Below are 24,313 nucleotides of genomic sequence, written 5' to 3'. Positions count from 1 at the left end.
ACATCAGGCTCCCTGCTCCAGCGGGAAGCCTGCTTCTCCCTCTCCCACTCCCCCTGCTTATCTCTTTGTCAAATAAGTAAATAAAATCTTTTTTTTTTTTTTAAAGAGAAGTTTCTTTTTTTTTTAAGATTTTATTTATTTATTTGACAGAGAGAGACACAGCAAGAGAGGGAACACAAGCAGGGGGAGTGGGAGAGGGAGAAGCAGGCCTCCTGCTGAGCAGGGAACCCGATGCAGGGCTCAATCCCAGGACCCTGAGATCATGACCGGAGCCGAAGGCAGTCGCTTAACCGACTGAGCCACCCAGGCGCCCCAGTAAATAAAATCTTAAAAAAAAAAAAAGACAAAGGGGAAGACCTGTATGACTTGGATTTGGCAATGGTTTCTTAAATATGATACTGAAAGCACAGGCAACAAAAGAAAAAACAGATAAAATGTACTTCATTAAAATTAAAAACTTTTGGGGGTGCCTGGGTGGCTCAGTCGGTTAAGTGGCTGCCTTCGGCTCATGATCCTGGAGTCCCGGGATCGAGTCCCGCATCGGGCTCCCTGCTCAGTGGGGAGTCTGCTTCTCCCTCTGACCCTTCTCCCTCTGACCCTCCTCCCTCTCGTGCTCTCTGTCTCTCATTCTCTCTCGCAAATAAATAAATAAAATCTTTAAAAAAAAAAAAATTAAAAACTTTTGTGCATCAAAGAACACTATCCAACTAATGTAACATTGTATGTCAACTATTCATGAATTAAAAAAAAAAAAAAAAAAAGACACTACCAAAAGTGTGAAAGGACAGCCCACAGAATGGGAGAAAATATTTGCACATCATATATCTGATAAAGGTTTAATATCTATAACATATAAAGGACTTCTACAACTCAAAGACAGGAAAGGAGAACACAAACACCCAACTAAAAATGTTTATAGCTGCTTTATTCATAATTGCCAAAACTTGGAAGCAAACAAGATGCTCTTTAGTAGGTGAACAGATAAACTGTGGTACATCCAGACAACAGAATATTATTCAGTGCTAAAAAGAAAGCACTATCAAGCCGTGAAAAGACATGGAGGAAACTTAACTGTGTATTATTATAACTGAAAGAAGCCAGTCTGCAAAAGACTACATCCTGTGTGATTCCAACCAAATGACATTCCAGAAAAGGCAAAATTATGAAGATAGTAAAAAGATTAGTGGTTGCTGTGGGTGGGCATAGGGCAAGGGATAGGGGGAGAGGGGCAGGGAGGAATGAAAAAGCAGAATACAGAGGATTTTAGTGCAGTGAAAATAGTCCGTTATGATACTATGATAATGGAGGATATGTGCCATTATACATTTTTCCAAACTCACAGAATATACAACACCAACGATGAATCCTAATGTGTTTAGGTGATTATGATGTGTCAATGTAGGTTCATCAATAGTAACAAATATACCACTCTGATAGGGAATGTCCATAATAGGGGAGGTTAGGCATGTGTGGGGCCAGGGGGTATGTAAGAAATCTCTATCCCTTTCTCTTAATGTTACTGTGAACCTAAAACTCTTCTAAAAAACTTAAGTCTTGGGGGACCTGGGTGGCTCAGGTTAAGTGTCTGACTCTTGATCTCAGCTCAGGTCTTGATCTCAGGGTCAAGCCCCCTGCTAGGCTCCACACTGGGCATTAGAGCCTACTTTTAAAAAAAAAAAAGGAAAAAAGAAAGAAAAGAAAAGAAAAGAGGCAAAGACCTTGCTTGAATTAACATTTCACCAAAGAACTATACAAATGGCCAACAAGCACATGAAAAGATAATCAACATAGTCATGAGGAGGAAAAAAAAAATCAAAACCACATGAGATACCACTTCACATCTACTGGAATGGCTATAACTTTTTTAAAAAGTAAAATAACAAATGTTGGTGAGGATGTAGGAAAATTGGAACGCTTGTGCAAAGGCCAGCCACTGTGCACAAAATCAGTTTGGCGGTTCCTCAAAAAGTTTAAAAACATGGCATTACCATATGATCCAGCAATTCTACTACTACATATACACCCAAAAGATTTGAAAATAGGGACTCAAGCAGACATTTGTATGCCAATGTTCACAATAGCCAAAAGGTAGAAACCACCCTAATTTCTTTTTTTTTACCCTAGTTTCCATCAACAGATGAATGGATAAACAAAATGTGGTATAAAAACAAAGTGGAACACTATTCATCCATAAAAAAGGAATGATGTTCTGGTTCGTGGTACCATGTAGATGACCCTGAAAAAATTATGCTAAGTGAAATAAGCCAGATCAAAAGGACAAATACTGTATGACTTATATGAAATATCTACTATAGGTAAATTCATAAAGACAGTAGATTAGAGGTTCCCAGGGGTTGGGGGGCCACGGGGAGTAGGGTGTTATTATTGAATGGATAGAGTTTCTCTGAGTGATGAAAAATTTTGGAAACAGACAGTGGTGGTTGCACATTTTGAACATAATTAATGTCAATGAATTGTATACTTACAAATGGCAAACTTTATGTTAAGTGTATTTTACCACAATAAAAAAAATTAATGAAGCAAAAAAATTTTTAAATTTTAAGAGAAACTTTCAAGTTAAGAATTCTTGAATAGGGGCACCTGGGTGGCTCAGTCGTTAAGCATCTGCCTTAGGCTCAGGTCATAATCCCAGGGTGCTGGGATCAAGCCCCACATTGGGCTCCCCGCTCCCCAGGAAGCCTGCTTCTCCCTCTCCCACTCCCCCTTCTTGTGTTCCTTCTCTCGCTGTCTCACTCTCTGCCAAATAAATAAAAAATCTTAAAAAAAAAAAAGAATTCTTGAATAAACAAAAGAAAGAAAACAGTAAGCTGAAAAATATTTTTCCTAGACACAAAGGACTAATATACAGAATTCCTACAACTCAACAAAGCAGCATACTAAAACTCTGATAGATTATGGAAATATAAACAGTCAATAAATTAATTAAAAACCTTCAACTACAATAACAAAATTAGAAATGCACATTACTATGGTGTGAATGTTTGTGTAGCCCCAAAAGTCATACATTGAAAACTTAATGCCTACGGTGATGGGTGTTAAGAGGTTTGGGAAGCGGATTAGATCATGAGGGAAGAGCCCTCATGAATGGGATTAGTGCTTTATAACAGGCCCCAGAGAGCTAACTTGCTCCTTCCGCCACATGGAGGATACAGGGTAAGTGTGTGACCAAGAACAAGGTGCCCTCCCCAGACTGGCACTCGGATCTCTGACTTCCAGCTCCCAGAACTGTGAGAAATAAATTTCTGTTGTTATAAACTAACGATTATCTGGATCTTGTTCTATAACAGCCTGAATGGGACTAAGACACAAAGTCAATCGAGTACCTTTGCACCTACCATGCTGGCAACAATGATTTCTTTCTGCATGCTTGTTTCATCGGCTCTTTGCTACATACTGCCAAACAGTTTTGCAGCAAGCCCCACAAAGCCTTTAATAGTAAGAGTGAGACCAAGCATTCACATACATGCACTTACTGAACTTTGACAACAACCAGAAAGATGAGTACTCCTTTTAGATGGTGAGAATACTGGGACAAACTGCTTAACTTGCTAGAGATCCCCAAACCAGTCAGGGGCAGGGCTAGGGTTCTCACCTGGGGCAATCGGACCCCACAGCCTGGGAGCTGAAGTACTGCCATTCAGAACCCCCTTTAATAACACCCAGCAACCTCCATGACGGACAAGGACATGCTCAGGCACTGGTTAAGACAGTGCCCTTAAGAGGGGCACCTGGGTGGCTCAGCCAGTTAAGTGTCTGCCTTCGGCTCAGGTCATGATCCCGGGGTCCTGGGATCGAGCCCCGCATCGGGCTCCCTGCTCCGCGGGAGGCCTGCTTCTCCCTCTCCCACTCTCCCTGCTCGTGTTCCCTCTCTCACTGTGTCTCTCTCTCTCAAATGAATAAATAAAATCTTAAAAAAAAAAAAAAAAAAAAAAGACAGTGCCCTTAAGAGTATAAACTGGCACAACCTTTCTGGGAAATAATTTGACAATACATAGGCTTACAGATATATATAATATAATCCTCTTCCTCCTGGTCAGACTATAGTTATCTTAAGATCAAACATAAAATACGGGCGCCTGGCTGGCTCAGTCAGCAGAGTGTGCGACTCTTGATCTCAGGGTTGTGAGTTTGAGCCCCATGTTGGGTATGAAGGTTACTTTAAAAAACTAAAATCTTAGGGGCGTCTGGGTGGCTCAGTTGGTTAAGCGACTGCCTTCGGCTCAGGTCATGATCCCAGGGTCCTGGGATCGAGCCCCACGCCAGGCTCCCTGCTTGGCCGGAAGCCTGCTTCTCCCTCTCCCACTCCCCCTGCTTGTGTTCCCTCTCACGCTGTCTCTCTCTCTCTCTGTCAAATAAATAAATAAAATCTTAAAAAAAAAAAAATCAAACCTAAAATAAAGATGCTCACTAAGATTTTCACATACAGATGTTCATGGATAAATTATCTTAAAAATGGAAAAACAGGGCGCCTGGGTGGCTCAGTCGGTTAAGCGACTGCCTTCGGCTCAGGTCATGATCCTGGAGTCCCGGGATCGAGTCCCGCATCGGGGTCCCTGCTCAGCGGGGAGTCTGCTTCTCCCTCTGACCCTCCTCCCTCTCGTGCTCTCTGTCTCTCATTCTCTCTCGCAAATAAATAAAATCTAAAAAAAAAAGGAAAAACAATCCAAAATTAAGGAATGATTGAATAAATGATAACAAATATTATGGGATATTATACAGTTATCAAAAGTTACGTTCACAAAGAGTTTCAAGGCAAATGACTAAATGATGAAAATATATAATAATTATGAAACTATCAAATGGTCCATTAAAAATTACAGTAAAAAGACTAGGAGGAATATGCTAATGGTTAAGAGTGAACATGTTCATTGGGTAAGAAATTCGAGAAGGCTGGGGCGCCTGGGTGGTTCAGTTGGTTGGGCATCTGCCTTCGGCTCAGGTCGTGATCCCAGGATCCTGGGATCGAGCCCCGCATCGGGCTCCCTGCTCAGCAGGAAGCTTGCTTCTCCCTCTCGCACTCCCCCTGCTTGTGTTCCCTCTCTCGCTGTGTCTCTCTCTGTCAAATAAATAAATAAAATTAAAAAAAAAAGAAAAAAAAGAAATTCGAGAAGGCTCACCACCATGCCTCCAGTTCCTGCAGGGCAGGTGCCCAAAAACTTACTTAATTTCTTCATGATAGGATTACGAGATCATTTTCTTCCTTATCTATCACCTCTGAATTTCAAATGAAAAAAAAATTATATAAAAACAAACGTTTAAAGGGGTAAGCCTGAAGTGCCATGGTAACAGTGAAATGTCTCGAGGAAGCAACACATCTGGTTCACTCCCATCTTCCCTCTCTGGGGGGTCTGGGTCTGCCCCTTCTCTGAGCTACAGCTAGGTCGTCTTTACTAAGCTGCTCCCTGAGGACCAGTACCAGGTGGTCAAGGCATGAGTCTGAACTACCATGCCTTTACTCTCAGGCCCTGCTTTCACCCGAGCTGGGTGGACCCTCAACCCAAGCATGCTGCATTCTACCAAACAGTCTCCACCTTGGACTTATGAAACCATAGCCCATTCCACAGGCTCCACCAACAGGACACCAGAGGGAGGCCTTGGGGCATACTCTGGGCAGAGCCTGATGACAACCACCTACCCTTGGAGCCGGCCTGCACTCTCAGGCCACTAAGATCACAGAGTAGACTGCCCAAATCTGAATGCTCAAAACCGTCCCACTCATTCTTTTTTTTTTTTTAAGATTTTATTTATTTATTTGACAGAGAGAGACAGCGAGAGAGGGAACACAAGCAGGGGGAGTGGGAGAGGGAGAAGCAGGCTTCCCGCAGAGCAGGCAGCCCGATGCGGGGCTCGATCCCAGTACCCTGGGATCATGACCTGAGTCGAAGGCAGACACCCAACGACTGAGCCACCGAGGCGCCCCAGTCGTCCCACTCATTCTTACCATTTTTCAAAAGATCCATGGATTAACTCTTTCTTATATCAGTAGGATACAAAAATCTCAATTAGAAAAGGGACAGGTCAGATGGTCCTGGCCATCCTTCCACTTGGCACCTAACAATTCCCTACAGCAGGTAAGCCTGGGGTCACTGGTAAACCTTCCTAGCCAAGGGGCTCCTCTACCATCTACACACTGTGCCCTGAGTCCCACCATCTCCAAGCCTGGAGAAATCTCAAGGACTCACCCTCAAAACCAGACTGGATGCTCCCACATTTAAAATTTCTGAGTGTGTACTGAAACACTACAAAAGCGTATCTTTCCTTCGTTATTCAAATGATCAGGAAAATAAAGCATGAATCCAATAGCTGCTGTTCAAGTTGCAAGGACTTTTAAAACCGGCACTGAGAAGAAAACATCTACAGTAAGCATGTTCTGTGTTCTCCTTTGGTTAAAGTAGCCAATCTGCCCATAAGGAAAGATTCTGCACAACGATGTAGGGCAGGGACAGGCACAGGAAAAGGGCCTGAGGCTCATGGGGAAAGAGGGGATGAAAAGAGAAGGCGGTGGAGACAGAAGAACAGGAAGGAAGGGAGCACTCGAGATGAAGTCCTGGTCGGGAGCTGGGGAGACTGGAAGGCACACGGCGTCCAAGTGAGGCCACCTCATGGACAGATGGTGTGGTTCTGGGGAGAGGGCAGGAATAGAGCCAAGGACAGGACTCCTTCATGTACAGCAATAATCTAGTCATCTATGATGCTGGAAGAAGCAGGGGCCCCAAGAAACAGCACGAGAGAAAGGCAGGGGACTAAACAAAGTCCATGTCTAAGAGCTCAGAGGAAGTAGCAGCAGGACAGCAGTGAGTGGCACAAGGTCACAGAACCGGGCGCTGCACAGGCTCCAAAGGCTCGAGAGGCAAGCAGGCTCTAGGGCTGCTGAGCCTGAGGCGTGAGAACAGAGGGGAGCCCACGTGCTCAGTGTGAGGTGGTTCCAGGAGGGTGGGAGAAACTGGGATTGCAAACTGGAGTTAGTACAGGACGAGGCTCTCAAGGGGGGAGGAGATGAAAGGATGGAGAAAGAGCAGACACTAAATCAAGAGGACAGGAAGGCCATTGTTAGAAGCAAGCCTGAGACCATATGAAGGCAGACGTCTGTGAGGCAGAGGGAGAAGGAGCTGTGGGGGTCAGAAAGTAGAGGCAGAAGCCCCAAACAAGACAATGGGTGAGGGGACCAGGTAGGCCATTAGGCAAAGGGATTTGAAACCAATGGAAGGCACATATTGGAGGGTACCAGGAATAAAGCATGGAATGTAAGTGTCCAGAGGGTTAGACACACAGATGCAAAACCAGGCAGGGAAGCAAAGAAAAGATCTAGATGGGAACAGCCGCCATCTCCCAAGAGAGGTCAGAGAAGGCAGCCCCGTCTGGACAAACGGGGCCAGGCACAGAGAAGCCAGGGAAGCCAGGAGCGCAAAAACATGCTCCTTTCCCCTGGCAATAACCACAGACATGGAAAGCTTGGGGGGGGGGCCCCCAGAATGTTACAAAACCAGTGCAAAGACGGGATTCTACTCATGCACCTGAGGCTAAGGTCCCTGCCTCATTATATCCTAGGGACAGCCCGCTTCTGTGCATCTGTTGGCTGCCTCACCTAAGAGCCTACTTGGGAGCGGAGAGGTAAGCCCAACACACACATCACCTTGAAGAATAATCTGGTAAGAAGTGGAAGTGTTCAATACTCACAGGAACAATAAGCCCTTGCCAAGTCAATAAATTAGCTTCATCAACCTGGATGTTACGGAAGTTTTTCATTCCACATTTGCGGATTTCTTCAAGCTCCTGTTGATTAACAAAGCATAAAGGGGTGTCAAACACGGGAAAGCACCACACATTAAGATCCCTCCTGACTCCCTCAAATTAAACTGAGTGCCAACACCACTGATGACCAAATTTCAGAGTGTGGACTAGTCTGCGCCCAGTCTGGTTAAGAGGCCTGGAGCCACAGTGGTCCCCTCAAACCCATGCCCCAGACCTAGACAGGCCCCCACCTCAGTGACCCCACAGAACTTAGTGGGATAGATAACCTCCTTCTGCAGACATATCGCCTCCTCTTGGCGCTGGTCACCAGACCTCTGCTTGAACACCCTCGGACCCCTGCACAGGGCAGCAACGCAGGAGGGGTGCAAGAAAGGTGCTACAGACCTGACTCCTTCCAACCAAGATTTATTAAGCTATGAGTCAGATGCTGAGGACTAGGAGCAAACACATACCCACCAGGTTTTCTACCCAGGGCGTAAGTGTGATTTCAGATCTCAGACTCAGCATGGACGCTCGGCAAAGAGAACGACTATCCAGTCTGGGATGGGGAGGGGGACAGGAGCCTTTCACTGGCCCTCCGTTTCCTCGGCTTCAAAACAGTAGTTAAGACCCACAGCTGAACACAATGAAGGGGAAACCCTGTCGTATGCAACAGAACCCTTTGCAAACTGTCCATGAAGCAAATGCCATTTCGTCCAGAAACCATGACCACAGGGACTAACCACTTCAGGGCCCTGCCTGAGAGGTCTTTAGTCTACAGTTGTCTGTCACTTGTTTTTCAACTGTGCACCACTGCTGTTCCAACAACTCCAGTCAACACCCAGCAGGCATTATGACCCAAGACCCAATGTGGGCCAGCCTGCTCACATTCCCAAAATTCCTCCATTCTCAGACCCCTGTAGTGACACAATCCCTCCAATGTCCCAACCTGGCCTCTTGTCCTTGGTACACAAGCCTCCTCTGCATCTCTTGGGTACCTTCTTCTACATCCCTAGAGCACCACCCAGCTGAGCAGGCAGGACAGCTTCCTCAATGGCCCTGGCTTCCTCCTTGTTGGTCTAGCCCATGCACCCTTTTGCAACTGAGAAGCCCCTCCTTGTGTGGTGTGGCTCACAATGGCACAGACGCTCCAAACCAGCCTCTCCATCAAGCCCAAAAGATCCTTTGCACCCCACATTCCCATCACACAGGCAACAGTTCAGAAGGTCCCCTGAGGAAACAGTTCCAGAGGAAGTAGGAACGAGCCAGCGTTACAGGTTCTAAGTTGGAGGATGTGTGTGTGCCCGGCATAGAGCAGGCTGAGAACAGTGTCGCAAATGAACACACAGAACAGACAGATGGGACATGCTGGTGCTTCATGGCAGGTGACACACCCGACCAAGTTTCTTCCCACAGGGTGCTGCTGCTTGTCAAGCCTAGCTGCTCACCACAACCATCTGGGCTTAGGCCCCAGTCCTGGAAATTCTGGTCCAGCAACTGTGGGGTGGAGTCTGAAATGTGGATTTTTAACAAGCTACACAGTGAGAAGAGAGAGCCACTGCCACTGAGAGAAGAGCTCCATTTCTAAGCAACGCTCAGCTTCCATAAGGAAGCTAGTTGCAGTGGTTGTGGCCCCTGCAGTGGGGAAGGCGTGGTCCGGCCCCTCTTCCTGAGCCTGCAGGAAGGACAGTATGGAACCTGAGAGACCACTCAACCTGCCAACTGCCATCTGGTCCTCCTGCTAATGATGAGGATTCATCAGAAATGCTCCCCTGGGGACAATGAAGCCTTCAGGAGGGGGAATAAATAAATCTCACTCTACCACTCTGTCCCACTCCCCAAACAGCATATAAGTTCCATGAGGGCAAGCTTGAGGGCAGGGATCTAAAAGCCCCAGGAGCTTCCAGTCATGCTCAAACACTTGCTTAATTATCAGGATAGTGAAGGGACAGGAAGCTGGGGACTGGGGAGGAAAAAAAGGCTCTAGGATGGGAAAGGCTCTCCATGTATTTGATTTTCTGGTCCCTGGTGCAAGATACTAGAGTAAGATTCCCAGCTAGAGACAAATCCTACCAAGCTATCAGAAATGTTTTAAACCAAATATAGGCAGGAAAACAATTCCAGATAGAACTTTGAAACTGGACAACCAATGAGATTAAATTCAATTTTCATGGAAGGAAATTTGTTGTAAAATAATCTGTACATACACTCTATGGTTTCAGAAATCCACATACTAACAATAGGAAGTATCAGTAATAAACCCAAGAAGGTAAATTTCAAAAGAATTACAAAAATATGGCAAGATGAGACTCAACTGTAAGATGGCAGTGAAAACCTGCACCTTGCTCAAGACAAAGGGAGGAAGGAGTGGGCACTGTGGGCAGGGGTGCAGAGAGGGCACCTACTGGTGCTCTGATATCAAGAGATATATGAACATTGGGGCCCCCAGCTGGCTCGGTCAGTACTCGACTCAATCTCAGGGTCACGAATTCAAGCCCCACACTGGGCATGGAGCCTACTTAAAAAAAAAAGAGAGAAAGATACATGCACAAAGATAAAAACCGTACTGAGGGAGAGGATGCCATCCCTCCTACCCCCTGCCAGAGAGGAAGGGTGACACTAATGTTGGCAGAACTGGGAGACTCAAGGACTCCAAAGCTCAGTTATCAATTGCTGGTTATCAGATAAACTTTCAATTTACCTTGAGGTCAAGTTAAGCTCACCAAAGAGCGGAAGAAGCAACCTCCTTTGCATAATTCTAACCAACAAGGAAGAAGTGATTATAAGGCAGAAGTGAGAGAAACCAAGACAAACAAGCAAGCAAGCAAGCAAGCCCTATAATCTCCAGGGAATGCTGGGCAGCCCTAGGAGAGCCTTTCTCAACGGGGTGGTGCCAGCATCCAGGCAGGACTCTGCACTTGAGCATCCCGAGCCCTGCCCATTACATGCCAAGCATTTTGACACCACCCCACCCTGATATCCCAACATCCTCTAGAGCCCCAGCTGCTGAGAACCCCTGACACCATCAGGGGCCAGGATGCTAAAAGTCCTGCATTGCACAGGAGGTCCTCCAGTCAAGAACTGTTAGGCCCCAAATGCCAATCACACCTCCACCAAGAACAACTTGAAGAAGATGGATTCAAGTCATTCAGAGAAAAGACAGATTGATATGAAGGTCTGAGACTCAGAAAGGCAAGATGACTTTAGAGGCTTGACAAATCCTCAAGCAAAAGTGCACCCCTATAACTGAGAATGATCCTGAGAAGGAAGAACTGGAGAAGGAATTTAAAGAAACCAATGTAAATTCAGAGTTTAAATTCAAAAGGATATTATTACAAATGAGGGGAAAAAAAGGGACCTGACAAAGGAAAACTGAGAGTGGCCCAGCTCTAGAACAGAATCAGGAAGACCAAAGCCTCTAAGAATGACAGGAGCTTACAAAATATGCCCACAAAGGTTTGTTTCAGTTCTGCAAGAAGCTGTCCTGGGTCAGCTGCTCCAGGCTGATAGTGCCATACTGACAAACCGAAAGAAGAGCACAAGGGAAAGCAGAACCAGCCAACTAGCTCATTCCTTCTCCAGGCAGGGGAGAGCAGATTTCCCAGCCAGGGCAAGTGGTGAAGGAGAAAGACAACAATGCTTCTCAAAATGAGGTCTATTTCTGAACCCAGAGGTGGATCTCAGTGTATTGAGGGAACCCAAAAGAGCGTGGGTGCGCTGCCCAACTCTTCAAAAGGGGAAAAGCCCACTGCCTAGACTCCTGCCCAGAGAGCTTGATGCCCATGCCAGGCCAGAGTGCAGCAAGCTCCAGAAACAGATCACTGCCTAACAGCCCCGAGGGACTAACAGGAGACAGCCCTGACTCCAGCAGGGGTGGACTACTCCTGCATGGAAGCTTTAGCTCATCCTTGAGAGGACAGCAGGAGACAGCTATACACAGTGGGCTCTCTGTCACACAACTATGATGTATGCCTCTGAGTTAGGGAAAAGTATTTAACAAGGTCTTTTTTTTTGGAGATCTATGATGGGTGCTGGAAAGGCAACCATTCAAAATCTCCCCAGACAACCCTCACACAGGACCTGACAACCCTTCAGGAGCCAGTGATTCGTAACTAGCTTGTGACATGGTCCTCTTTAAGAAATCCAGACAGGTGTACGGAGGAAAAATGAGCTGTGAAAGCCAGAGCTGCTTCAGACGTCGAATCAACGCTATGGACAGCAAGTCACAAGGTAGGGGTGCTTATACAGTTTAAAAAAAGCATATTCGAGGGTGCCTGGGTGGCTCAGTTGGTTAAGCAACTGCCTTCGGCTCAGGTCATGATCCCGGAGTCCCGGCATCGAGTCCTGCATCAAGCTCCCTGCTCAGCGGGGAGTCTGCTTCTCCCTATGACCCTACCCCCTCTTGTGCTCTCTCTCTCTCTCACAAATAAATAAAATTTTATATTCAATAGCATCCTGTAATTTCATATTTGTTGAGTGGAAAAGAGCACACTGTACCCCTAAAGGAACCACAGAAAGTAAAGCTGAGCACCATCTTATTGGCTGTTGAGATGAGGTTAGAATAGCAGAGAAGCCCTATTCTAGGAACCTGGAGCAAGGGAGGCCCAGCAAGCAACAGCAGAGGGTAATTGGTTCATGGAAGAGAGGCTGTCAGACAGGCCTTGAAGGATGGGGAAAAACCAAACCACTGCAGAGAAGAGAACAGGTGTATCCGTGTGTTAGAAATGTATGCAGGGCCGTGGAAGGAAGAAATCACCGGGTGTGTTTGGGAAGCAGCTGGGAGCCAAATTTGGCTGGAGTGTTAACTAATGTTGGGGGACTCTCAATCAGAGAGTGCACCCAAAGGCCCCAGGGGAGTTATTCAACACTCATATGCAGAGAGGAGGGGCAAAGAGGGAGGGTGGAGGGAGAAAGCCTGAATCGTGCCTAGGCCTCATTCTAGACCTGCAGAATCAGAATCTCCAGAGCAAGGCTGGGCACCTGTGCCAGGGGATCCCCCAGTAACAGTGAGGCGCACCCCTGCTTAAGAGCCAACATGCACAGGCGCCTGGATGGCTCAGATGGTTAAGCGTCTGCCTTCAGCTCAGGTCATGACCCCAGGGTCCTGGGATCGAGTTCCGCCTCTGCCTCTGCCTCTCTCCGACTCTCATGAATAAATAAATAAAACATTAAAAAAAAAAAAAAGAACCACCATGCATGGGGCGCCTGGATGGCTCTGTTGGTTAAGCGGCTGCCTTCAGCTCAGGTCATGATCCCAGGGTCCTGGAAGAGTCCCGCATGGGGCTCCTTGCTCAGCAGGGAGTCAGGTTCTCCCTCTACCCTTCTCCCCTGCTCGTGATCTCTCTCTCACTCTCTCTCAAATAAATAAATAAAATCTTAAAAAAAAAAACCCACCATGCTCATCCAATCTAGTCTTTTACAAAGGAAGACACTGAGGCCCTGATTAATTCACTGTCATTTCCATGACTAGAAATAAGCTCCTAAAAGAGCTAACACCTCCCACTGAGCCAGGCACACAGAAGCAATGTAAGGAATCCTTTTTACCGCAACAAGTCTGTGGTAACAGAAACCTGGAAATCTTTCTGAACTTTTTTTTAAAAAATGAACGCTTACTATGATTTACATTGCTTATTTTACTGTTCTCTGTTCTGGATTCCTATAGACAAAAAAATCAGTATTTTGCAATCCCCAACCGTTCTCTTCAACACTATTGTTATATATTATACAGAGGAACTTTTTTTGATTTGACATGCAGTTGCTTCAACAGCTGTCAAATTGTCACTGGACTAGAAAGAGCAGAGCCCTCTGGAGCCAGAAAGGCCTGGGCTTAAACCCCCACCCCACCCTTCATACCACCTGAAGATCCAAGTCTTCCAGTAGTCTCACCTGAAAAATAGGAAACCAACTTCACAGGGCTCTACTGAGAATTACAAGAAACTTTATACAGTGCTTAACACTTAGCACCCTTGATAGATAATTAGTTAGTTTCATTCCCTTCCATAATTGTATCACCATAGTTCTTAAAATCCAAGACAGTGTCGAGGCACCGACATACATTCCCTACTCTACACAACAGGGAATAGACACGGTATGGCGTTGACAGCCTATGACCACAACTCATAGGGTCTTAAATTAGAAATGAATATGGGGGCACCTGGGAGGCTCAGTCAGTTAAGCATCTGCCTTCAGCTCTCCCCTCCGCTCTCTGCCCTTCCCCCACCGCTTGTGCGCTTGCGTGTGCTCTCTCTCAAATAAAGATTTGAGAGAGAGAGCATGTGTGCACGCATAAGCAGGGGGCGCATAAGCAGGGGGAGCGGCAGAGGGAGGGAGAAGCAGGCTCTCCACTGAGCAGGGAGCCTGATGCTGGACTCAATCCCAGGACCCTGGGATCATGACCTGAGCCAAAGGCAGATGCTTAACCAACTGAGCCACCCAGGTGCCCAAATAAATAATCTTTAAAAAAAAAGTTTGTCATGGGCGCCTGGGTGGCTCAGTTGGTTAAGCAATTGCCTTCGGCTCAGGTCATGATCCTGGAGTCCCAGGATCGAGTCCCGCATCGGGCTCCCTGCTCAGCGGGGAGTCTGCTTCTCCCTCTGACCCTCCACCCTCTCATGCTGTCTCTCTGTCATTCTCTCTCTCTCAATAAATAAATAAAAATCTTTAAAAAAAAAAAAAGTTTGTCATGTTAAAAAAAAAAAAGACATATGTTTATAGTTGTTGGCACAAAGCTTTTCCAGAAATGACCTGATCAACTGTATCTCAATGAAAGAAAGAAAGAAAGAAAAAAGGAAAAGGAAATATAAGGTAGAGGAGTTGCTAAGAATATATCACCACCACACTCCCCCTTGGAGGGCAACAGCTTAGTGTCATCACCTTCAAAATCCCAACAAAAAACAGAAATGGAAAAATAAAACAATAAAAAACACCATATAGAAATGGAGTGATGTGGTCTTCTAGGAAAGAGCCGGTTATTTCTGGAGGTAGTCTCCAGAAATTAAGATGCTACAGGTGTGTGCCTTCAGTGCAGGAGATAGGCACCCAAAGCAGCCGTGTGAAAAGCAGGAGCAAGACCCTGAGAGAGAAGCGTGAGAGGTGGTTGGTTACAACAATACTCTGCAGTGTTTACAACAGAATAGGACTAGAAGCTCACAACACCCCCGAAGACAGGCAGGTCAGGCATATTTAGCTTCCTCTTAGAGATGGTAAAGCTAAAGTTCAGAGAGGCCCAAGTCACAGGCCTTTTACAGGGTATGGCCAGGACTGGAGGCAGAAGTAGAATCTCTCAGCCACACAAAGCAGTGGGTGAGGGTGGTGAAGACTTCCACTGCAAACAGGCAGCGGAGGGGCTCCGATTTCCTGAGCAGGATCCTGGGAGGGCTCAGCCTGCTCTGGAATAGCACTTCCCCAGATTTATGACAAAAGCGTGAACATATACAGCATTTGCCCTAACCCTTCACAGCTGGTCATTAAGTGTTTATGTTGTGCAAGGAACGTTTCTAGGCTCCTCTTGTCCAGGCAAAATGAAACCTGGCAGATGAAGCTGGATGCCTAAGGGAAAGTGACACAAACCTGCCTTAAATCTAAGTACAGTATCACTCTCAAGTACCAGCTACACAATTGGTGGGACATTAATAATTTGAAAAAACTACTTCCTGCTTTTTTGTGTGACAGGAGCCAAGTAATAATTTTGAAAGAAATGTGCTTTCCAAGCTCGCACAAAGCAACCGGTGGCAATGACACTAAATCATGACTTTAATAATTCCAAAATACTGTACATCTAAACATAAGGTTTCAGAGCCCCCCAAACACGATTCTCTTATTTCAATGAATACTCAGCAAAGGAGGCGGGACCCACAACAACACATCACCCCTTCCATGGGTCAGCAGTATACCATCTTACACTTAGTTATTATCACAACCAGTGTGACAGAAACGAGTCCGTGGCAGAAGTTAAGATCTGAACTCAGGTCCCTGTTATTCAACCATAGCACACTGCTCCAGGGTGGTGGGCCACTTCTCAAGAGGTCATTCTAAGAGGACCTGGCTGAAGAGAACATTCAGAACAGGCTTATAGGAACACACTGCCCACACACCTCCGGATGAGCACGGCCCCGGTCCCAGCTGAGCGGGCTCTGACGCCAGCTCCACACACAGTCAGCTTCTGGATGTTGGTCTTGCCCCTGGAATAGGCTTCTGTCCCCATCTGAACATGGTTGTACCTGGCATTCTTGACCTACGTCACATATTCCAGAGTCCAGCGCCCCAGCACGAGTAACCGGAATGAGAACCCCATGTGGAAAACACATGGCAGGTCTCCTCCTGTAAGGTTAGCTCTTCTATACTGAGTTTTCTTAACAAGAGGTACACTGGTGTGAAGTAGATATTCTATTAACCATGTCAGAAGGGACTCAGAGGCTGTTCAACTTCTGAGTTGTACCCATTCTCCAATCCTGTGACAGAGTCAGGCCGCCTCCCCTCTCAGAAAGACAGAGCACCACCATGAGCACTGGATTTGACATTACTGATTGCTTTGCTGGCAAATGTACCTGCTGGGCCAGGGACTGTCAAAACAGTATTTCACTCCTCGGCTGAACTATGCTGGTAAAGAAGCGGGAACAAAATCTGACCAAGATCATGAAGTACAGAAAACTACCATCAACACAGACCTGGAAATGTTAAAAACTGAACAAAACCTAAACCACCACCTAACCTGAAATGAATTCTCCTCCTCTCCACCATGTCCTTCCTTAAAAACCAGAAGCAGCCATGTGAAGAGCAGGAGCAAGACAGAGGGCAGGGAGGCCTGGGCAGTGAGGGTGCCCGGCTTCACTGTGAGCCTGTGGGTGGTGGCCCCCAAGCCTCAGCCTCCTGTCTGTCAAGGGGGCCCCTCGCAGCTCTGGAATTCTAAACAGACTATGCAAAGGGCCAGGAGGAAAAACGGAACAGCCACCAGAAGCAACCTTCCTTAACTTTCTGCTTCAGGGCTGAAAGAGAAGACAAAAAGCAACAGCGTTATTTCTGGGACTGCAACTACTTATTTAAGAGTGTCCTTCAGGGCGGATCAGTCAGTTGAGCATCTGTCTCCTGGTTTTGGCTCAGGTCATGACCTCCAGTTTGTGGGATCAGCCCAGCGTCGGATTCTCTCCCTTTCTCTCCCTCTCCTTGCGCGCATGTGTGAGCTCTCTTACTCTCTTTCTCAAATAAATAAATAAAATCTCTTTAAAAAAAAAAAAGAGAAAGAGAATTCCCTTCAAATTCCCACCCCCTCCTCCCAGCTCAGCACCTTTTGGTGCCTTCCATTGCACCTGGGCTCATCTTTGGACACAGTGACAGTCACTGCACTGCACATAATACACACAGGACAGGGGTGCCTGGGTGGCTCAGTCGTTAAGCATCTGCCTTCGGCTCAGGTCATGATCCCAGGGTCCTGGGATCGAGCCCCACATCGGGCTCCCTGCTCCGCGGGAAGCCTGCTTCTCCCTCTCCCACTCCCCCTGCTTGTGTTCCCTCTCTCGCTGTGTCTCTCTCTGTCAAATAAATAAATAAAATCTTTAAAAAAAAAAAAATACACACAGGACAGGAAGAAATAATACAAGGGAGAGATTTTAAGATACTGGGAAGACAAATTTTGAATTCAAGAGCTTTTCAATTTTGCTGAGAAAAGTATACATCTTTGAACAAAGACATATTCACACAGCTGTCTCAAGAAACCTCTTGCTCAGGTCATGATCCCAGGGTCCTGGGATCGAGCCCCACATCGGGCTCCCTGCTCGGCGGGAAGCCTGCTTCTCCCTCTCCCACTCCCCCTGCTTGTGTTCCCTCTCTCGCTGTGTCTCTCTGTCAAATAAATAATAACCTACAGGTATCTCACACTTAGGATATGCTAAGCACTCTCCAGAACATGTGATATATACTAATTTAGTTCACTTTCACACACAGGTGAAATAAACTAACAACAAAGAGATTAAGTAACTTGCCCAAGTTACCTCCAATTAAGATGTGGCTGGCCCAGGATACGCAATCTCCAGAAGCTTTTTTTTTTTTTTTTTTTTTTTTAAGATTTTATTTATTTATTTGACAGAGAGAGCAGGAGAGCACAAGCAGGAGGAAGAGCAGGCAGAGGGAGAGGGAGAAGAAAGTGCAGAGAGCCCAGCGTGGGGCTCAACCCCAGAGCCCTGGGATCATAACCTGAGCCAAAGGCAGATGCCTCACTGACTGAGCCACCCAGGCACCCCTCCAGAAGCTCTTACTCAGTATACTGTATTCTTCCTCTCGATAGCTTTGCCCTGAATGAAAGACCCTTTCCTCCCCTCTTTTTACTGGGGTGAGGGTTAGGTTTATCTATACCCTTAAGGACAGACAGGACGAGGCTGGCTAGAGGAAACCTGGAGACAAAAGCTCTCACACGGGAGAAGCCTGCTGCTTTCTCCTGGATCCTGAAGCTGAGGATACATCTGACCCCCTCAACTGAAAGGCCCAGGCATCTCTTTGCCACCTGTCCTTAAACACATCAGCATCGCCCTCCGCAACGCCCCTTCATGGAGAGACAAGTCTTCCAGTCGCTGGCCGGAGAACTTAGCCCTGCTAGGGCAGAGGGAGGGAGGGAAGGCTCACAGTTCTGGAGGGCCAGGTGCACTGGATATACCAACCTAGGGTAAAACTAGGCCACTTACCCAGTGCTTCTGGAAAATTCCTCAGGGCTGGCCTAACTAAAACCTAAGAAAGGGACAGCACAAGGTCAGAAGCAGGCAACCGTATTGGGAGGTAGGTGAACTGTCACCAGGGTTCCCCAGGGCATCTCTCATAGCCACTGCCCACATCCACTTTAAGGGATGAAAGCTACTTAACCTCACTGACTGCCAGGCCCCTCCCCTCAACAACCCAGACCCTTGCTTATTGTTCAAGGGCCAGACCAAGTTCCACCTTCTTATCAATGTCAGAGGATCTTTCCCTCCCCTGTACTCCATTATTCAGCTGGCATACATTCAGCATAGAGTGGACAGCCCAGGATTTCTTTGTTCTAGATGCATGCCGTTTTTCTCCCTCACTGAGCTCCTCAAGTGCAGAGCCAAGAGGAGGTGCCCTGTGAACTGAGTCTTAAAGGACAAGAAATTACCCTGATGTAGAGAAGAGGCAGGGATGCCCATTAAGAGACCCAAGGGTGCAAAGCATGTTTAGGGGATCCCATGGGCAAGTGGTGGAAGACACTGTCGAGACCAGACCTTGTAGGACATGCTAAGGTATGTGGGTTTTTAAATACAGGGCCCTTACCTCTTAAATTTGGTTCTAATCTCTGAGAGCAGGGCCTGAGCCCTGAGCATGTGCACTTCTCTTTGATGAACTGCTGGTTAGGAATCATGTGGGACTGAGGACAGACTGGTGAGGAATAAGAGGAAGCCACCAAGGAATCTGATGCAGGTGTCCTACCACAATGGATGGCCTCAACTAAGGAAGCAGTAGTGCGTATTGAGAAAAGACACACAAAGACCAGAGATAAAGGCCTAGTTCAGCAGAATCTGGCAGGTGGCTAGATGTGGGAAGAGGGGGCGAGGTGGGTTTCCCCAGGTTCTTCCTTGGGTGACTGAGTAGACAAGTGGATCATTAACTAAGGAAGGCAAGACAGGAGAAGCATGGGACACAAGATCAGCTTGCACAACTACAGGTCTACATGCCATTCAAAGGGAAACTCTCAAGGCGGTTAGATACAAAGTCTGGGCTCAGGAGAGATATCTTGGGGTTCTCTAAATTTAATCCCTCAGTGTTACAGCAAAGAAAATAGAAGTATCTCTTGAACATTTAGTAGTACTTTTCAATAGAATGAGAATATGTCCAAGTGACTTGGTACAATACAATGCTAATTTGACAAACTCTTGATAGAGTTGTAACAAAACCGGAATAGGTCCAAGTACCCTAAGACAAGTATTTTTGTTCTAGTATATAGACCCTTAAGAAGGTCGCAAATGTTGCAACAACTAAGTACACTCTCTTTTCCAGGGCCTGTCCCAATTTTCTTTTAATGGAGAACATTTACAATGAGTGCCATTAAGGGAGGATGAAATAGTCCCAACTTACTGGGATTTTACATTTAGGATAAAAAAAAAAAATACAATGCTTTTCTGAATTCCCCAAAACCCAGTGGATTCAGGATATTTATACTGGCATAGCATCATCTGGAAAACTCCCCTCACCGTCTGACACGCACAATACACCTACCAGACACACTCACTGCTCTGTCGTGTTAATTACCCAACTTCAGAGACCATAAACTTGTACTCAAAAGCAAACCAGTTTATTGCCTATAAATTCCAAGGAAAGAAGTGTTATTTAATGACTTCTCCTACTTATTCATGTGTAATTATGGACTGAGAGAAAGTACACCAATACGGAGTTCTGACTGAACATTATTTATTTTTCAAGATTTATTTGAGGGGCACCTGGGTGGCTCAGTCGTTAAGAGTCTGCCTTTGGCTCAGGTCATGATCCCAGGGTCCTGGGATCGAGCCCCGCATCGGGCTCCCTGCTCCGCGGGAAGCCTGCTTCTCCCTCTGCCACTCCCCCTGCTTGTATTCCCTCTCTCGCTGTGTCTCTGTCAAATAAATAAATAAAATCTTTTAAAAAAAATTTATTTGAGAGGAAGAGCACGTGTGCATAACCACGAGTGGGGGGAGGGGCAGAGGGAGAGAATCCCAAGCAAACTCCCCGCTAAGAGGGGAGTGATCCCATGACCTATGAGATCATGACCTGAGCCGAAATCACTAGTAGGACGCCGAATGAATGGCCCAGGCACCCTCTAACTGAACATTATTTAAATAGCATTAAAAGGCTGTTACAAATCTCAATTCCTTATCTTAACAGTTACATCGTAATAACTAATAAAATGTCACCCCCACTTCTTAAATCCACAACTTTCCTCACTTAGAAAAGCCCCTCTGGGAAGATACTCAGCTGGAGGGCCCTTAGGGGAGATGTGTGCAATTCAGAAGCTGAAAAGAAATGATCAGACTGCAATCAATTTCCTTAACCACAGCTACAGGTTTCACTTTTGTAGCTATTTCCCTTCCTGATAGAAGCAATGGTTACATTCCCACTGTTGCCATCAATGCTGAATTTGCTGCTTGCTAATTAAAATATATTTAATGTTTTATTAACATTGTAATTCCTAAAAAGGGATGTGAAAAAAGGCTACTCCTTTTGGCAAATGCTTTTTATTTTATTTTTTAAGATTATTTTTGAGAGAGAGAGTGTGGGGGAAGGGGGAGAGGGAGAAGCAGACTCCCCGCTGAGCAGGGAGCCCAACGTGGGACTCCCATGAGCCAAAGGCAGACGCTAAACCAACTGAGCCACCCAGGCGCCTGGCAAATGCTTTTTAAATTAAAGACTTGATCATACCCTGCCTAAAATAACTTCTCAGCCCAATATATGCAAATCACTCTACTTTTAATAATGTATCTTATACTATCTACAGACAGTCCATTGTTACAAAGAAATCTTTGACTGTGAGTGTCCTGGATAATAGTTTTTGAGGAAATCTAAAGTTCTTTAAGATGTAATTCACTTGGGGCGTGTGGGTGGCTCAGAGGGTTACACCTCTGCCTTCGGCTCAGGTCATGATCCCAGGGTCCTAGGATCAAGAGTCCCACATCCGGCTCCCGGCTCAGCAGAGAGCCTGCTTCTCCCTTTCCCTCTGCACCTCCCCCTGCTCATGCTCTCTGTCTCAAATGAATAAATAAAAAAAATATTAAAAAAAAAAGATGTAATTCACTTGATATTTCAACATATTTCTTTCATCATCGAAAACGCCTTTTATTATTTCCACTCCATGTATTGATCAACATGCATCAATAATTTGGGTTTGTTTTTTAAACTAACCAGCTTAAACCCTGACTCTCAGAGCCAATGACCTGCATCATGTAACCAGCATTCCTCTACTGAACTGAAAGAATTTCCATCCACAATTCAATAAACTACATAGTCTTCCAAGCATCCTTGGAGTAAGAAAGGGGCATGGACCTTGGGATTTGAAGCTAGGGAGATTTAACTTCTTATCTCTCCCCACCCTGGTCGGCTTGCTACTCCACCTTAGGTAGCACTCAACCTATCAAAGCCTCACAATTCTCTCATTTGTAAAATAAAAATGACAATACACTAACTCTAAGTGTTATTGAAAAGAATTAATGTAAATGATCTAGCACTTAAAAGCATTCAGTTAATGTTACACATTTTCTCTAAGCTCCAATTTTTTTGAAAACCACAGTTAACTCCCCTCTCAGACCCCTGGAAGCCTGGGACCCCCAAACTAGGTCAAATGGGGTAGACTAGGAGATACCATACAGGGATGAATTAGGTCAAGATTCCTGTCCTTGAGGAGCTCAGAACCCAGTAGGAAAGGCAAGTCTAACACAAATCTGATTGGGACAAAATCTCAAAGAGAAACACAAAGAAAGTGCTGTGGTCACAAAAAGGAGGAAACAACTTACTCTGAAGGGGGATGGGGGCAAAGGCCTCACAGAGTAGCTGGCATTGGAAGTGAACCTAGGATTTCCCTGGAAGGGAGGAGAGGCAAGGGGAAGGCAGCCTTTCTCCAAGCAAGTGCAAAGGAAGACCATATAACAACTGAGTAAGAGCAGGGGGCTCTGGAATCAAACAGAAGTGAGATTACAGCTCACTCTCCCAAGCTAGGAAAACTGGGGCAACCTAACAAAATCTCTCAGCATTCCATTTTCCCACCTACAAAATGGGAATGTCTACTTTTCAGGGAAGATTAAACATGATTATGAATGTGAAGTACAGGGCTGCACAAAGTAACAGTTTAAAAAAAAAAAAAAAGGTAGCTACTATGATTTGCAAGGGTAGTGGGAAAATAAGGGGTGGGACGTGAGGCTAAACAGATTACTTTCAGCCAGCCTAAGAAGGGTCTTATATGCCAAATAAGAAGTTAGGATTAACTGCTGAGGACAGTAAGATCACAGAGGCTTCAACAGGAGTGAAAAGATTAAATATTTGCGTTAGAAAAAGAATTCTGGTGTCCAAGAAGGGGAGTCAGAGGAGAACAGTAGTACTTGGAAAGGCATCTGAGAGATGAGGATATGGATTCTGGTAATTGCTGTAAGATTAGGAAGGAAAGCACACTCAAGAACTCCCTCTAAAGTAAAATCCACAAGTCTTAATGGGTGACCGCAAGTAGTGTACGGAAGTAAGTGAATAACAGTCCTCTCATCTGGATGACTGGTGGGTGAATGGTGGTGTCACCGGCAGAAAAAAGATGAGAAGAAGTCTGGAATCTGCTGACTATTCTTTTGTGCCCACTTCCAATCCAGTTTTATGAAGTTAAATGCCGTCCCCAGCCCTTAGTGAACAAAAGAAAGGAAACGTTCCCAGGGAGGGAGGGCCCAGAGGCTATGACTCCAAGTTCAATGTCTAGTTCCACCAAGCCCAAGAGGAACCCCAGCTCTTTATCTCCTCTCAGGAAATCAGCTCCTGTGTCTTTTTTATTTCCGGCCCGGTGCAACCCGGCAGCACTATCCAGGCGCGGACTCACAAATCTTGGCGAGGTTGGCTCCGGAGGACGGCAAACATACTCGGGAAAGAACTTAGCCAGTTTAGCATCTGTATTCCTCACCAAAGGAGCCACTTAGCAAGAAGGCACCCCGCTGCATGCAAGATACAAAGTACCAAGTTATTTTTATAAACTTTGGCCAGTTTGGGTTCGAACGATTGAAGCCAACCCCCACCCCATCCCCCAAAATGGCACTTTTGCTTCGGCAGGGAAAGGAGATCCTGATGACTGTAAGTGGTAGGTTGAAAAGGAGACGGGGAAGAAGAACAGCGCCGCGAACGCGGCCGACCCCACGCCTTCCTGGAGTTGGAACTTGCCCGCTGTGTGACTCTGCAGTCACAAGGCGACAGTTTGCTAGGACCCAGAGCAATTTCAAACGACCCACCAACAAACTGACCTAACTTTTGTCGCCTGGCCTCCTCCTTCCTTCCCCAGCCCGAGCCTCCCAACCTCCCGGCCTCCGGAGCTCTAAAGCCGGCGCGCTGCGGCCCAGGGCGGGGCGGCTCCGCGGCGCGGGCTCCGGCCGGAGCTCCGGCGCTCGGGCCTTCCCCGAGGGCGCCCGGTTTGGGACCTCCCGGCCGGGCCCCCACATCAACGCCGCCCCCGGTCCGGGAGGCGGCCACCGTGAGGAGGACCTGGCCGGGTTCCGGGCGGAGGGCGACGTGAACGCCCGGAACCGGGCGGAGGGGCCAGCGGCAGCTCCCAGCGCGGCCTGGCGCTCCCGCCCAGGCTGCGGCCTAGGCGGCCCCGTTACCTCCCTCAGCCCGCGTGCGGGCAAGGGGGCGGTGGGGCCACACAGGGACGGGAAACCGAGCGGCGACGCCCCGAGGAGTCCCGGCCCGCCGCGGGGACCCTGGGCCGGGACGCCGCCCCCCCCGCCCGGCCGGCGCCGGAGAATGGCTTTTACCTTCATCAGCCTCCTGCTGGCCGCCATCTTGGATCTGGTGCTGCTGCTTTCCCAGAATGCATCGCGGTCCGCCGGGCGGCTGCAGCCCCCGCACTTCC

General features: G+C 46.9%; 1 protein-coding gene across 4 annotated transcripts in view; it reads right to left on the bottom strand.

Annotated features, from left to right (window-relative positions):
- The window catches only part of UBE2L3 (ubiquitin conjugating enzyme E2 L3), a 50,654-nt gene extending 26,341 nt beyond the window's left edge, over positions 1-24,313 (bottom strand). Inside the window, exons 1-2 of one of the 4 annotated variants that reach the window (XM_006743587.3) lie at positions 24,216-24,313; positions 7,699-7,794 (exon numbers count right to left, since the gene is read on the bottom strand). In XM_006743587.3, coding sequence (XP_006743650.2) covers positions 7,699-7,794; positions 24,216-24,242 — 123 coding nt within the window. In that variant the 5' untranslated portion in view covers positions 24,243-24,313. Of the gene's footprint in view, positions 1-7,698; positions 7,795-23,290; positions 23,379-24,215 lie in introns of those variants that run through there. The other 3 variants (XM_081801700.1, XM_031039436.2, XM_031039435.2) reach the window with 3 other exon arrangements.

Source organism: Leptonychotes weddellii, chromosome 13 (assembly GCF_054177405.1).
Source record: "Leptonychotes weddellii isolate Sample4059 chromosome 13, ASM5417740v2, whole genome shotgun sequence".
In the NCBI taxonomy this organism is placed as follows: Eukaryota; Metazoa; Chordata; class Mammalia; order Carnivora; family Phocidae; genus Leptonychotes; species Leptonychotes weddellii.
This window is presented reverse-complemented; position numbering and strand designations above follow the sequence as displayed.